We start from the raw sequence: 14,736 nt of genomic DNA, 5'->3' as shown, positions 1-14,736 counted from the left end.
TGAAGGTAAACTTTACACCTTAAATGCACAACAATGCCAGTTTAGACTTTGAGCAACTTGGTAAAACTGTATTGTGTAACATTAAACCATGCTTGGCTGCAACTGTATCGATGGCAGCTCTTCTTCTATTCAGTGTTTGGTAGCTTCTTGGCGCAGCTCCGTTCTCCTGCTACTGGTAGCTAAAATCACGATACCTTCACTGTGTATCCCTCTGAAAAATGAACCCATTTAAATAAAGAAATAAAGAAATCCCTCCATAGGTGATACCACGATAGAGAACATTCATTTTATAGCGTTAACACCGGTGCTGTAAGTGGTCCGGTATGAAACGGGGGTGATAGAACAACACAGCACTTTTACATTTCAATAATCAGAATACCGAAATTGTTTTCATTGTTTTAAAAGGTTTATGTCAGTCTGCCTTTTTCCCATCGATGCGCTTCCCGACCGCCTTGCACCTTAGGGAATTTTAAAAAAATGACACGCATATTGCGCAAAACTCTGAAATAGAAGAAGCGGGACATAAAACGGAGCGACAAACTAGATGTGAATTATTGCATAAAAACAGAGAATCCGACGCTGAACAGTGAAAAATCAACATATGATGTGAAAAACATGACGATTAGGCGGCGCAGCAGGTGATGAATGAAAATTACTGTTGGTCAATAAATGATAAAATAACTGTAGTATCAGGAAAGAAACTAAAGTGGACATAGCAATAAACCAAGAGAGGATAATACTAATAAAATGAAACTAAATGGAAATGAATGAAGAACAAAATGCAAGAATAAACTAAGAAACTAAAGTAAATACAGAGGAATAAACTGGTATGGCAAGACCTTTCAAGCAATAATTAATACAGAGACTGTATGGCAAGAATAAACAGACACTATTTCCAGATAAAAGGTAAAATAATATTGTTGAAGTGCCATGGGTTTGTTGAGACCACATTTAATACTGAGAATAAATATATCTTACAGACCATAACAGTAAATAACTTTTCACTTATTTGTTTTTAATTAGATTTGATATATTTATTTCATCAATATTATTTTTCATGTCAGTGTTAATGTCATGAGGCTGATGACTCCATGACACTTTCAGTTTGACTCATTAGGATTTGATTAAGAACCAGATTTGTTCTTTGTAATTTCTGGCCAGTAAAACTATTAATCCATAAATCAATAGACAATTCTATATAAAGATATAATCCATGCTTCTGTATGGCATTAAAAGGATCTGAGCACCCCTCCCGACCCCACTGAGGGACAAGGGTGTAAGAAGATGGATGGATGGATGGATGGGAGGATGGAAGGGCCTGAAACTTTTGTTTTTCCACTGAAAGCTCTGGTTTGCACAATAAATGCCATGTGGGTGAAATTTTATGGATGATACTCTGATGTCCCATTCTCCTGAAGGCAGCACAGAGCTGCACCACCAGAAACTGACAGAAACACTGAAGAGAAGAAGAGTTATGATTAATCTAGTTACAGTTCTATCCATGTTTTAATGTTGCAGAGCTCAGTCGTTTGCAAATATGTAGCATCTGTGCAAACAGTATACTATATTTCTAACTAAAAAATGGATCATGACCAACAAGGTCAATGGACTAGTTCTCAGAAGTCTAGATACGACTCAGGAAGGAGTAGACAGACTAGAAGTTGCAAATGTGAGTGCCTTGTATTCACAGTGATTAATTATTTACATTACAATAAGGAAAAAAAAGAAACATTCAAATGGCCATATTAAAATAAAAGGAAATACACAAAGAATTAAATATTAAATCAAAAGAAAACAAATCAGCTCCACAGTTCCAGCAACAAGCCACACTATTCAGTTCATACACCCCCCCGACCCCCCCTGAACTGGGGCGGTTCAACAGGATCAGGCGAGTTGTTTAGACGGCTTGCTGCAGTTCATATACTGACAAAAGTCAGATCAGAGTGGGAACAGTTTTGTTCATGGGCTGCAGGAAGTCTCTCACCAGCCTGGTGGAGAGACCAAATCTTAACACACCACAGGTGAAATCCTTTTAGGCTCTTGAACCTGACTCTTCAGCTCGCCATCGAACCTGGCCTGTACAATAAAGCAGGACCAGTCTCAAATATAATCAAAACATTCCAGTGTGCACACAAAAAAAAATACGATCGGCACTCATTGCAATATGAATAATCCTAATGATCGTTTTACTAATCAATGCATTCCCAAATACATTTCTAAATAAATCTTATTCATAAAAAGTCAATAATTATGCTCCACAAACAATATAAAAAACATCAAGCTAGGCAAATACTTTAATAAATATGTAAGGCATCTCATTGTTCTCCAATTTGTTTGTTCAGAGTCGCAATATAGCATCTGGATTGATAACGCTAAGTCTTCATAAAATGACTTACCAATTCCGCAGTTCATACGGCATACAATCGGTTTTGTTTCCCTTATCCCTCAGCTCACAACCGGAGACTCCTAAAGTTGGTACAATTTTATCAGCATCATACAAGATTAAAGAAAAACAGAATGTTACACTCAACCGACCTGCAGCTCTGCTCTCCCAAACTTGTTCTAATCCTCCATGCTTTTCACTCCAGCTAATATACCCAGCAAATTAGCTACGGTGGTACATGTGACTCAGACGCTCAGCAATGATTGGCTGCTTAGTAAATCTCGCGAGAATTGCAGTTATATAATCAAACTATCGCGAGATTTTGGGGGGCAATAGTAGCGAACCAGAAAATGGAACTCAACATTTCACTTGGGTTACAAATAGATCAAAGTTTAAACTGGCTTGTTGTTCATCTTTTATCTGGTCATTTTGTAGAATATTTAACAACTAGAAAATTGCAAAGAATAAGAATATTTTTTCCAGTCTGATAGGCTGCTGTTAGGCCTACCAATTTTAAGTTGAATGTTCATTGCATTTTTTGTAGACACTTGTGAAAATAAATTCTATTCCCATTACTTTTTTGTTCTCTGGGAAATTGATGTATAAAAATCTAAACATCTACAATACTGATAGTAATATTAATAATAAAATAATGGTCAGTGCAAAGTAACCTACAAATTCTTTGGTGGGGGGCGGTGAGGGACCTGCATAAAGGCTAGGGGGGCGTTGGCCCAAAAAAGGTTGAGAAACACTGGTCTAGATATAAGTTGGCTCCTAGATGGACTGGTCCTTTCAAAGTTTTAAAACGGCTGGATTTTGAGGCGGACATGGGTGTTGAGTATGAGGTGTTAGATCAACTTGACCCCAGAGCTAAACCCAAAATTGTTCACTACAAACGTCTCAAGCCGTATAAGTCCCCTGTACCCAGGTCATCTGTGACTGATGCTCCACCATGTACTGGGCCCCCCACTCTAACCGCCCTCTCAGGTTCTAGGCCTTGGACATTTGAGTATTGTAGTATGGCAACACCTGACATGGCACATGTTACTCAATCTAGAGGTCAAAGTGAGGGCAATATTCCAGCTGCAGTAGCAGACCCACCAGACAGTGCATTTCCAACTCCAGGGAAACAACAAACTAGGCCCGGGTATCCCATACGTCCTCCAGACAGGTATAGCCATGACTTCTGAAGGGTTATTTTACTTTTTAATTTTTTTCTTCTTCACTGTTAAGCTATGACTTTTGGTTACTCTGATGCCCTGTTCAGAACGGTTTTTGAAGTCGTATTGTTATTTATTTTTTCTCTTCCTTGTTTCCTGTGTTAACATTTCATTCCTGTAAAAGTATAATTCTAGTTTATGAAAATGGCTGTTTTCTTGTACTAAATCACCCCATTTTATTTGCTATGTTTTGAAGCGGGGATGCTTTTGTTGTAAGGGGGAAGTAGTGCAAGCGTGAAAATTGTAGTTATGAGAATGTAAAATGTTTTATTTTGAAAGGCTTCCCGGATGTGGGAGAGGGGCGAACGTTCGGGAACAGCTGAGTGCCAGTCAACTGAGTTCGATGACAGCTGATGGTGCAGCGGAAAAAAATTTAATGTTCGACACTGAGAAAGAGCTCAATTATTTTCTGTGGATTATTCTACAAAGGAGAATCACAGTAGCTGGACACCCACGAGTCTCACACTACGATAAAGTGTTCCTTGGAGACAGTTTCTTGCTGGGCCTATGACACCTCTTCAGGAGGTGAAGCTTATCAGCAGATGATAGGGCTTTTATAGTCAACAAGTGAAATCAAAGAGATCCTCCACTTAATATAGGTAATTGGATCTTCACTGAAAACTGTAGGCATTGGCACTTTTAACTTTCAGATAATGCTTCTGCATGTTGGTGTTCCCGCTAAATCCTGAATATACCCAATTTGGGTTGTCTTGGCCCTTTTCTCGCAGCCTGTGGGGTTTTCCCTGACTGGGAAAGAGAATACAACACGTTGAATGTGACAGGTAGCCAATCAGAAAGTGTGGTGACGGTAAGAACAGAGGGGAATCCCAAACAGCTGACATATGAGCAACTGAGAGTCCGGTGGACATCGGAGATCATATGTGGAAATGTTTATTATTATATGTAAAGGTCCTTATTATATATGTTTATTCAGTTAAAAATGTTAACTATGAAAAAACATTTTCATCTCCAAATCATAGTGCAGCAAATAGAGCGGCTGCTCCCGTCGTCTTTTATCCACCGCCTTTTCTTTTTGTTACGTCTTTTATTTCTTAAAATGACTCCACAAACTATCACTATTAAGCAATAGTAGAAGCCTACATCGTCATCCGTGTTTGGTTATTCTAAATTCCCGCTATGTTAGGTGTTTTACTGGATTATCCTCTGGAATCGAGATGTTCGTGTGTGGTGTGTTGGTCCTGATTTGGACACATGAACCGATCCAACTTGTACTTTTATCAGCTCTGTGATCACAGAGGTTTGGAGAATCGGCCGACAATTCTAAAATCTTTCTGTCTAAACCAGACTTGAGACTCACAAGCTCTACTCATCTCCTCTCGACCACCACCCAAACGCTCTGACTCTGGTTGCTATGGTAATTTTTACATATCCCTTCAAAATAAGATACAGATGCGACACAAAAACGAACATTTTACTTTGTGAAAATTTTAACTCACGATAATGACTAATGGGAGCCCTGAGCTTGTTTCTCTGCAACAAGACGGTTCCATCTGGGAGTGATGGAAGACAATGACACCCGAGGTGTGTTGCTTGAGCACAGTGTTGGTCTCTACTTGGCGAAGCAGCTTGAAGCTTCATTGCCTCATTAGCAGCAGGTCGCCGCATGTTACGCAGAGCGGGCTTGTAATGTGGGACTCACCTACCGGTCCGGGATAAATCCATTCTCCTGTCTCTTCTCTGGGCCCTTTCCCCTTTGCAAAGAAACTTTCCAAAGACACCTGATCTGTTTCTTACTCATTTTGCTGCTTGTGGGCTCAATGTTGATGCGCAAGTAACCGAGAGAATCCGTTTAAAGGATTTTCAAAATAAAAGATCCTCCAGACTCAAATAATACATAAAACGGAAATATTTAATTATTTGTTGCGTTATTATTATTATTATTATTATTATTATTAACAAACATACTTAAATAATACAATTGTTTATAAATGTAGCTTTGATAGATGTTTGAATATGGTTTCCAGTAACAAAAAAGCGTGTTATGATCGATTAAATGCGCTGATACGTCATTGTGCTGCTAAACACATAACGCTGAGTGGAGTGGTGGACCGCTCCAAGATGGCCGCCCTAAATCTCGTCAGCGACAATATGCGAGAGCGTTCCATGAGGCGTCTATCCTTATATTATGTCTATGTTGGTAACGATAATTCATTTACAAGGTCCATATTAATTTTTGACATGTCATTGTTCACATCCTTATTGTTTATTTTGTATTAATAAACATAGTTATTTTATTTGAAAGGTTACATAAAGGTTTACTTATGTATTTATACTAAGGTAAAAGCTCATTTACACTGCACCTTCAAAATAAGCCAATGCCCCCCTGCTAAACTCCTCTGGAAACGGGGCTGATGTATGGTAGTGGGGATTCTTTGTTTTTCTTTGTTGTCCGCTAATGCTGTATGCTTATTCTGACTTGATCCATTTCATGTATCTCATGTAGATATACACTCCTGATCAAAATCTTAAGACCAGTCAAAAATTGCAAGAATTTGCATTTTGCACTATTGGATCTTAAGAAGGTTCTAAGTAGAGGTTCACAATGTTAAAAGAAGAAATCAGCGTAAGAGACGAGAACTTTTGAATTTTCTGAAAACTGCATTTACCCTCAAACATGTTTTTTTCAGCTGATCAAAAGTTTAAGACCATAGTCTTTAAAAGCCAAAAGCTGTGCAAAAATCTGGATTCCATGTCATTTTCTGTCAAGACCTCCTGATGGCAAAAGCAAAAAAGCTCACTGACTTTGAACGTGGTAGGATTGTTGAGCTGCATAAGCAAGGCCTCTCACAACGTGCCATCGCTGCTGAGGTTGGATGCAGTAAGAAAGTCATTTTGCATTTTTTTAATGATCTTGAGGGTTATGGAGCAAAAAAGTCAAGTGGTAGACCCAAAAAATGTCACCAACTCTGAGCCGCAGGATCCGATTGGCTGTCCGTCAAGACACGGGACGATCCTCTACCCAAATTAAGGCCATTACTGGTGCTGACTACAGCCCAATAACCATCAGATGGCATCTGCGAGAGAAGGGCTTCAGAAACAAAAAACGTCTTCAAAGGCCACGTCTTCTTCAACACCACAAAATTGCCCGTTTGGACTTTGCAAGGGTGCACCAAACATGGGACATTGAAAGGTGGAACAAAGTTGTCTTCTCTGATGAGAAAAAATTTTACCTCTATGGTCCTGATGGCTTCCGACTTTACTGGCATGACAAGGCGATCCCACCTGAGATGTTTTCTACACGGCACAGTGGTGCCATCATGATTTGGTGCGTTTTCCTTCAATGGAACAATGGAGCTTCAGGTTGTGCAGGGGTGTCAAACAGCAGCTGGCTATGCAGCGGGCATCCCTCATGATTGAGGGCCCTCGTCTGTGTGGTAATGATTGGGTTTTTCAACAGGACAATGCCTGCTTGACAAAGGAGTTCTTCCAAGAGAATAACATCACTCTTTTGGACCATCCTGCATGTTCCCCAGATCTAAACCCAATTGAGAACATTTGGGGATAGTTGGCAAGGGAAATTTACAAAAATGGACATCAGTTCCAGACAGTGGATGCCCTTCGTGAAGCCATCTTCCACACTTGGAGCAACGTTCCCACAAGGCTCCTGGACACACTGGCATCAAGCCTAAACGATTGTTTGAAGTCATCAACAAGAACGGTGGAGCTACTCATTACCGAGTCTTTTTTTTTGTTTTGACACTTTGATTTCTGTTTTGTTGGGTTTTCGGGGGGTTTTTGAGCTATGGTCTTAAACTTTTGATCAGCTGAAAAAATCATGTTTGAGTGTAAATGCAGTTTTCAATTAATTCCCCACTCAGACGTTTTTGTCTGTTACGCTGATTTCTTCTTTTAACATTGTGAAGCTCTACTTAGAACCTTCTTAAGATCCAATAGTGCAAAATAGAAATTCTTGCAGTTTAACTGGTCTTAAGATTTTGATCAGGAGTGTATGCGTGTATAATTGGGTGTGTTCTAACCCAATTATGTTTGTATGTTAATGGTACATTGTTAACTATGTAACTACTGCACTGCCTTTACACTGTACCTCATGTTAAAGCATAAATAAATTTTGGAAAAAAAGAAAAGAAAAAGAAGTCTTGTAAAAACCAAACCTTAAAATAACCCTGTTTTGTTTTTGTTCTTTTCACTGTAGTCCTCCTGAGCACAATGTTATAACCGTACCAGAAAGGGAGAAGGAACCTGATTGGAAAACGAGGGATCACAATATGAGCGAAAACCGTACCAGGAACCGTGGCTGCAGCGGCTTAAAGTCAGAAGTGCTGAAACCAGAAAACCCACTCAAACAGAACAGTGCGTATTCATGAGATGCTCTGGACTGCAAAATAAGAACACCACTTACTGTTCTGTTTCTGACAGGTGTGTGTCCAAGTCGGAGTCGCAGAAGGTGTGGAGCCATAGAGCGCCGTGCAGGGGGGTTGTCGGAGTCTGGGTCAGACTCTGGGAGTTCATCGGGAAGTGTGAGAGCCAGCAGGGGGAGCTGGGGCAGCTGGAGCAGTGCAAGCAGCATGGAGGGAGACAAGGACCACGGTGCTCGAACACACGCCTGCACTACCTCGTATAGAAAAAGTAAATACACAAGTATTTATAACTTCTTTCTTAGTGTGGCTATCTCTGTTAGAAGCAATAATAAAAACCTCAAAAGCCAAGGATTTTAATATAGTAATGTCATTTTTCTTGTCAGCAGATTTGCTGCAGAACTATCCTACAGAAACAGACTGCTACCAGAGCATGAATAACAACTACAAGGCCTCAAGGTATTTCATCAAGAAAACACATTTCAGTAGAAACACTGCCTGCTGGAAACGGAGGTTACAAAGAGGCAACAGGAGTGTGTTAAATTATAAGTCTTAAATTTGTAATTGGTATTATTGGATGGCAGGGAGGCATTTATCACTGGATGAAGCATGGCTCACTGCTTTCAGCAAATGTCAATCTGAGGTCAAAAATGACAAAACTGAACATCTGCGGTAGGGAACGTTGAAAGATTTAGGAACATTCTGCATTCAAGCTGAGTTGAATGTGCGTCAGATACGACTGCATTAAAACAAGTCAGTAGCTGCGTTTCCATCACCAATACGTACAAATCTGTATTAACATACTGCTAATGTTCAAAATACATAACACTATCTCTGTGTTTCCATTAAATGAGAAATGAAATTAAAATCACATGGGAATCAGTTTGTTCATGCAATAAATCATTAAAAAAACACACCATGATCCTCCAACTACTTCCTGTTATCTTCTTTGTGGTTTGCGCCAGTGGCAACATCCAGTTGTTGTTCATGTGATTCATGTGATGCAAAAAAGTGTTTTTGTGTAATAAACCAATTTCAATACGGCTGAATAACCACCTCATTCTAGTGACAAAGTTTTTTTTTATTAAAACCCAGAGCTTTTTTTAAATATGTGTGTTTTTATTAAGCAAATTTTATTTCAAAAAGTCAAATTGCACTGTTATATGGTTAATGGAAACGGAACTAGTGTCTAGAGGAATGATAATTCCTTAAGCCTTAAATTAGTTCCTTTTTGCATTTTTGGCACATCTTTTAGCTGTATCTATTTGTTCCATGATTTGTCTCTGGTTGAGAAATTTGAGTTTTGCACTGTGACAAAAATCTGTTTTTTTCTTTTGCATAAGGAGGAGGCCAAGTTATGTCAGACTTTCTTTTAATTTTATTTTTCCCTCCCTATTTCTGTTAAGATTGTTTCCTTTCTAAGAGAAATTAAATGGAACCTGTGTTTTTATTCGTTTTTTGTTTTACAACTTTAAACATGTGAAGCGTATATTTGGATTTCTAAATACAGTACAGCGGAGCTAAATAAATACCATAAACATTTAATGGAGGACAATTTCAAACTGCCTAACAACAAATAAGATGCCATTTAATTATCTGCTCTCATTAAACAACTTCTTTTTTTTCCACAAACAGCTTGTACAACAAAGAGATGTGCCAAACCTCAGACCCTGCTCCCTCAAGCTTTGTCCCAAGTTTTGCTGATGTGGCTGCAAGAATGGACAGGAATATAGGTAAAAACAGAACCACTAAGTGGACACTTTGGCTTCTAATAACTGGGATTGAAACACGTGAGACATTTTCTTTAATCACTGATGGAAGTTTTTATGTCGTCCTTGGTCAGCAGCTGGTCATTATGTGCCTGAAGATACATGGTCAGCTCCATCCATCCCTCTAACCAATGAGTTCAGATACAACACAACCGAAGCTCTGCCCTACATGACTCAGCCAGTAGTCACCGCATCGTACAACGGGTAGGAGAAGGAGAACATCAGGGCTGCTTTAATCTTCTTTTATCTACTTTTATCTTCTTTTATCCTTAAATAATGTAGTAGTACAGCACCTTGACACAGCACAGAACTTAAAAGCATTCATACTCATTAGACTCTTTCACATTTTGCTATATCAGAGCTGTAAAAGCCAACATATTGTTTTGGAAGCAGGTGTGTGTTTAAGCTTTATTTATCTTTGAAGAAAAAAAATAATTTTGACCTCACTATTTTTCTGTTTCAAAGAAAATATTTGTTTCAATACTCCTTTTTTTAAACTATTAATTTACAACCATATTTATTTGAAGGGCAGCTTTGTTTATAGAGAGACTTGATGCATTTTATTTATGGTCTTGCTTGTGTGTGATTTTTATTTCCTTTTTATGTATTGTTTTTGGTTGTTGGGTTTATTTTGGATATTTAAAATGTCTTACATTTCCAGTGTGGAGTGTTCAGCACAAAATTAAAGTTTATTAGTTATTGAGAAAGAGAACTTGCATTATCAATAAGCAAGTAAATTTTTATTTTCTTTAAAATGATCTGTAAACAACATTATCATTTACCATGATCATTTTTGGGACAATTCATCATACAGCAAAATGTGTTATTGTGACAGGCATATTAATGGATGAGTTGAGCAAGTTTTTAGTTAGTGATGTAAAAAGTTTGGTTATGTTTTCTGAATAATGTACTTTGTGTATTAACACAGTGATTGCAGTTTTATGTAAATATTAAAACGGCTTCAATGTCTGCTTATTTTGCAGCTTCACTTGGAGCAGTGCCAACAGTCATTACAACAGTCCCTGCAGCTACACTGGTATCAGCTCCCAATATCTGAATTCCTGTCATTCATTCCCCCCGTTTAACTTCCTTTAGTGTTTTCAAACTACTTGGATATGTTTTTTATGGGTTTTATCTTCAGCATTTTTATTTGAAACATTTTCCAGGTAATGGACCTTTTCAGAGTGGTTTCCCCAGTCAGGGAGGGCAGAACGTCAATGGCAGTCAGAGCAGCTGGAGTAATGAGCAGCCTCAGGAATCTCCTTCCACCTGGAACTCAGCAGCATGTGTGGGCAGCAAGGTGACATCTTGTATTACTTAACTGTACATTTGTGTCTGCTGAAGCTAAAAATAAATATTCCCTGCAAATTAAATTGTGATGCTGCAAATACCATTGAGACCAAAGAATCACACACTTTCACAATTGGACAAGTTAATAATACTGTACAATAAATCAGATTTCCATTTTGACTCAAACAATTAAAGCTGTGCTAATCAGTTGTCCATATATCAGATTCAGAAAGTTTTCCCAGCTCTGATCAGTCATCAGAAAGTGAAGATCTTAAAAAATAGGTATCAAGTCAAATGTGTTACATAATCTTAGCAAACAAAGATGGCACATTTATTTGTCCAGATTCTGTTTTGCATTTATGGTCTTGCTTTGTTCTCTTAATGCAGTAAAAGCAAGATGTTTTCAATCTGGATGGGTAATCTTGCTAAATAATAAGAATGATGACTTCAAAATTGACCAAGATATGTATGGGGTTTTTTTTCTTTCTATCTATATTTATGTTGTCCTGACAGTAATAAAAACCTCTGCATTAGTTTTGAAATGAGGAGCACTCTGCTTCTTCCTGTGCATGAAAACATTTCTCTTAATCATTTTGACAAAGCAGAGTCACCATCTTAAAGGAAGCAGTTCAGCTGTTTCATGATACAAATATAAACTTTAAATCTATAGAGAAGCTTTGATTTTAGTTTTTAAAGTGGGCACAAAGGATTTAAACTCAGACGTTTGGTAAAGTCTGGAATTTTTGCATAAAAAATGTGCAGAAAACCAGGGAAAATATTTATTTATTTTAATAGTTCTAACGCTATCCATCCATCCATTTTCTTCCGCTTATCCGGGGTCGGGTCGCGGGGGCAGCAGCTTCAGAAGGGAGGCCCAGACTTCCCTCTCCCCAGCCACTTCTTCCAGCTCTTCCGGTTGAATCCCAAGGCGTTCCCAGGCCACCCGAGAGACATAGTCCCTCCAGCGTGTCCTGGGTCTTCCCCGGGGCCTCCTCCCGGTGGGACGTGCCCGGAACACCTCACCAGGGAGGCGTCCAGGAGGCATCCTGACCAGATGCCCGAGCCTCAACTGGCTCCTCTCGACATGGAGGAGCAGCGGCTCTACTGAGTCCCTCCCGGATGACCGAGCTTCTCTCTCTAAGGGAGAACCCAGCCTCCCTGCGGAGGAAACCCATTTCGGCCGCTTGTATACGTGATCTCGTTCTTTCGTTCATGACCCAAAGCTCATGACCATAGATGAGGGTGGGAATGTAGATCGACCAGTAAATCGAGAGCTTTGCTTTTTGACTCAGCTCTCTCTTTACCACAACGGACCGGTACAGCGCCCGCTTCACGGCAGACGCTGCAACAATCCGCCTGTCGATCTCCCGCTCCCTTCTTCCCTCATTCGTGAACATGAGGAAACGTCTGGCGGACATGAGGGAACATTCCCTCATTCTCCTCCACTTGAGGCAGAACGACCCCCCTGACCCGGAGAAGGCACTCTACCCTTTTCCGGCTCAAGACCATGGCCTCGGATTTGGAGGCACCGAGCCTCATCCCGGCTGCTTCACACTCGGCCACGAACCGCAATGCAACCCCCGTGAAAAACGAAGATCACTGTATCATCTAAATTTTTCTAGATAGACTTTTTTATTTTACTACATTGGGGTTCACCCCGGTGGATGAGAGGGTAGCCTCCCTCCGACTACGGGTGGGGGAACGGGTTCTGACTGTTGTCTGTGCTTACGGGCCGAACAGCAGTTCAGATTACCCACCATTCTTGGAGTCCTTAGAGAGGGGGTACTGGAGAGTGCCCCTCCTGGGGACTCCCTTGTTTTACTGGGGGACTTCAACGCTCACGTGGGCAATGACAGTGAGACCTGAAGGGGGGATTGGGAGGAATCGCCCCCCCAATCTGAACTCGAGTGGTGTTCTGTTGTTGGACTTCTGTGCTCGTCACGGATTGTCCATCACGAACACCATGTTCAAGCATAAGGGTGTCCATATGTGCACTTGGCACCAGGACATCCTAGGCCGCAGTTTGATGATTGATTTTGTCATCGTTTCATCGGATCTGCGGCTGTATGTCTTGGACACTCGGGTGAAGAGAGGTGCGGGGCTGTCCACTGACCACTACCTGGTGGTGAGTTGGCTCCGGTGGTGGGGGAGGAAGCCGGTCAGACCTGGCAGGCCCAAACGTGTAGTGAGGGTCTGCTGGGAACGTCTGGCGGAGTCCCCTGTGAGACGGAGCTTCAACTCCCATCTCCGGCAGAACTTCGAACACGTTCCGAGGGAGGTGGGGGACTTTGAGTCTGAGTGGACCATGTTCCATACCTCCATTGCCGAGGCGGCTTATCGGAGCTGCGGCCTCAAGGTTGTTGGTGCCTGTCGCGGCGGCAACTCTCGAACCTGTTGGTGGACACCTTCGGTGAGGGATGCTGTAAAGCTGAAGAAGGAGTCCTACCGGGACCTTTTGGCCTGTGGACTCCAGATGCAGCTGATTTGTACCGGCGGGCGTAGCGGCATGCTGCTCGGGTAGTCGCTGAGGCAAAAACTCGGGTGTGGGAGGAGATTGGAGAGGCCATGGAGAAAGACTTCCGTATGGCTTCGAGGTGATTCTGGTCCAAGGTTATCTTTTAGAATGTTTTCTTGCAATGATTTCAAAACAATATCATTTATGCCAATAACTTCTGGAACAATTTATCATCCAGCAACATTTATTGTGACAGGTCTAAATTCACGCCACAATATCTTTTCTTCTGTAAACAAATATTTTAGAATAAAGATACAATGGCCATTGTAGATAGGAAAAGAAGGAACACACTTCTGGCAAAAAAAATCTCAGAAAATTTCTAGAAAAAAGTTTGAACTTTCTGGGCTTAAAAAGTTGAAAGTTTGCTTGGAAAAACTCAAATTTTCAACAAAATTTGAGATTAATCTCAGAAGTTTCTAAGAATAAACACAGACATTTCTGAGGTTAATCTCAAATTTTCAGTTTGTTTTTGTGGAAATTTACTTTTCTTTTTTTGGTCCATCTACAATGGCCCTATTATGCCATTGTATAATGGAGAATGGAGAACACATTGAGGGATTAGCTTTAAGCAAAACCAAAAGTCTAACGTCTTTCCTTTTCTCTCCTTCACAGCCATATTTCTCAGGGACCCGCAGCCTCTCTCCCATGTCCGGTCTGTTTGGCTCCATCTGGACCCCGCAGACCCACTTCCCACCCGAGCGATCAGTCCCAGTGTCCCCCATGTCTCCCATCACCCCTGTCGCCCCTCCACACTCTCCATTCACCCGGGAGCCGGAGGGAACCTACCGACCCATCCAGTACTCCAGCTTCAACCCGTTCGGGCCGCACATGAACCTGGACATATGGAACTCTTCATCTAATCGCAGCTCCAACTCCCAGCTCTCCAACGACTCCGGCTACTGTGGAGATGTCTGAATCCAAAAACCAGAACAGCAGACCTTAATACTAATATAAAAGAAAGAAAATAAAAATGAATGTTCTTTTATCAAGAGGGGAAAATGTGAATATTACTTTTCTTTTATTTTCCAATTTTCAGATGTTAAATGTTGTGAGAGGTGAAGCATTTGTTGTATATTTTTCTAGATGTTTTGCAGTTTTGATCATAGAAAATAAAAGCAAGGTTTTGTACTTGAACAATGGTCTTTATTTCAATTACCCCATATCTACTCTCCAACAACATGTACAGGCTGCCACAGAAAAGAACACTTCATTTCTGACGCTT

At 40.6% G+C, this 14,736-nt stretch overlaps 1 protein-coding gene across 4 annotated transcripts in view; it reads left to right on the top strand.

Moving 5' to 3' along the window:
- The window catches only part of tmem131l (transmembrane 131 like), an 87,672-nt gene extending 73,021 nt beyond the window's left edge, over positions 1 to 14,651 (top strand). For 2 of the 4 annotated variants that reach the window (XM_008405779.3, XM_081605015.1), the window contains 8 exons: positions 7,778 to 7,935; positions 8,002 to 8,211; positions 8,327 to 8,399; positions 9,576 to 9,673; positions 9,784 to 9,913; positions 10,693 to 10,745; positions 10,876 to 11,009; positions 14,127 to 14,651. In XM_008405779.3, the coding sequence (XP_008404001.2) occupies positions 7,778 to 7,935; positions 8,002 to 8,211; positions 8,327 to 8,399; positions 9,576 to 9,673; positions 9,784 to 9,913; positions 10,693 to 10,745; positions 10,876 to 11,009; positions 14,127 to 14,429 (1,159 nt within the window). In that variant the 3' untranslated portion in view covers positions 14,430 to 14,651. The remainder of the gene's footprint in view (positions 1 to 7,777; positions 7,936 to 8,001; positions 8,212 to 8,326; positions 8,400 to 9,575; positions 9,674 to 9,783; positions 9,914 to 10,692; positions 10,746 to 10,875; positions 11,010 to 14,126) is intronic. The other 2 variants (XM_017305886.2, XM_017305888.2) reach the window with 2 other exon arrangements.
- The last annotated feature ends 85 nt before the right edge of the window (positions 14,652 to 14,736 follow it).

Source organism: Poecilia reticulata, chromosome 1 (genome assembly GCF_904066995.2).
Source record: "Poecilia reticulata chromosome 1, P_reticulata-male-v2, whole genome shotgun sequence".
Lineage (NCBI taxonomy): Eukaryota > Metazoa > Chordata > Actinopteri > Cyprinodontiformes > Poeciliidae > Poecilia > Poecilia reticulata.
This window is presented reverse-complemented; position numbering and strand designations above follow the sequence as displayed.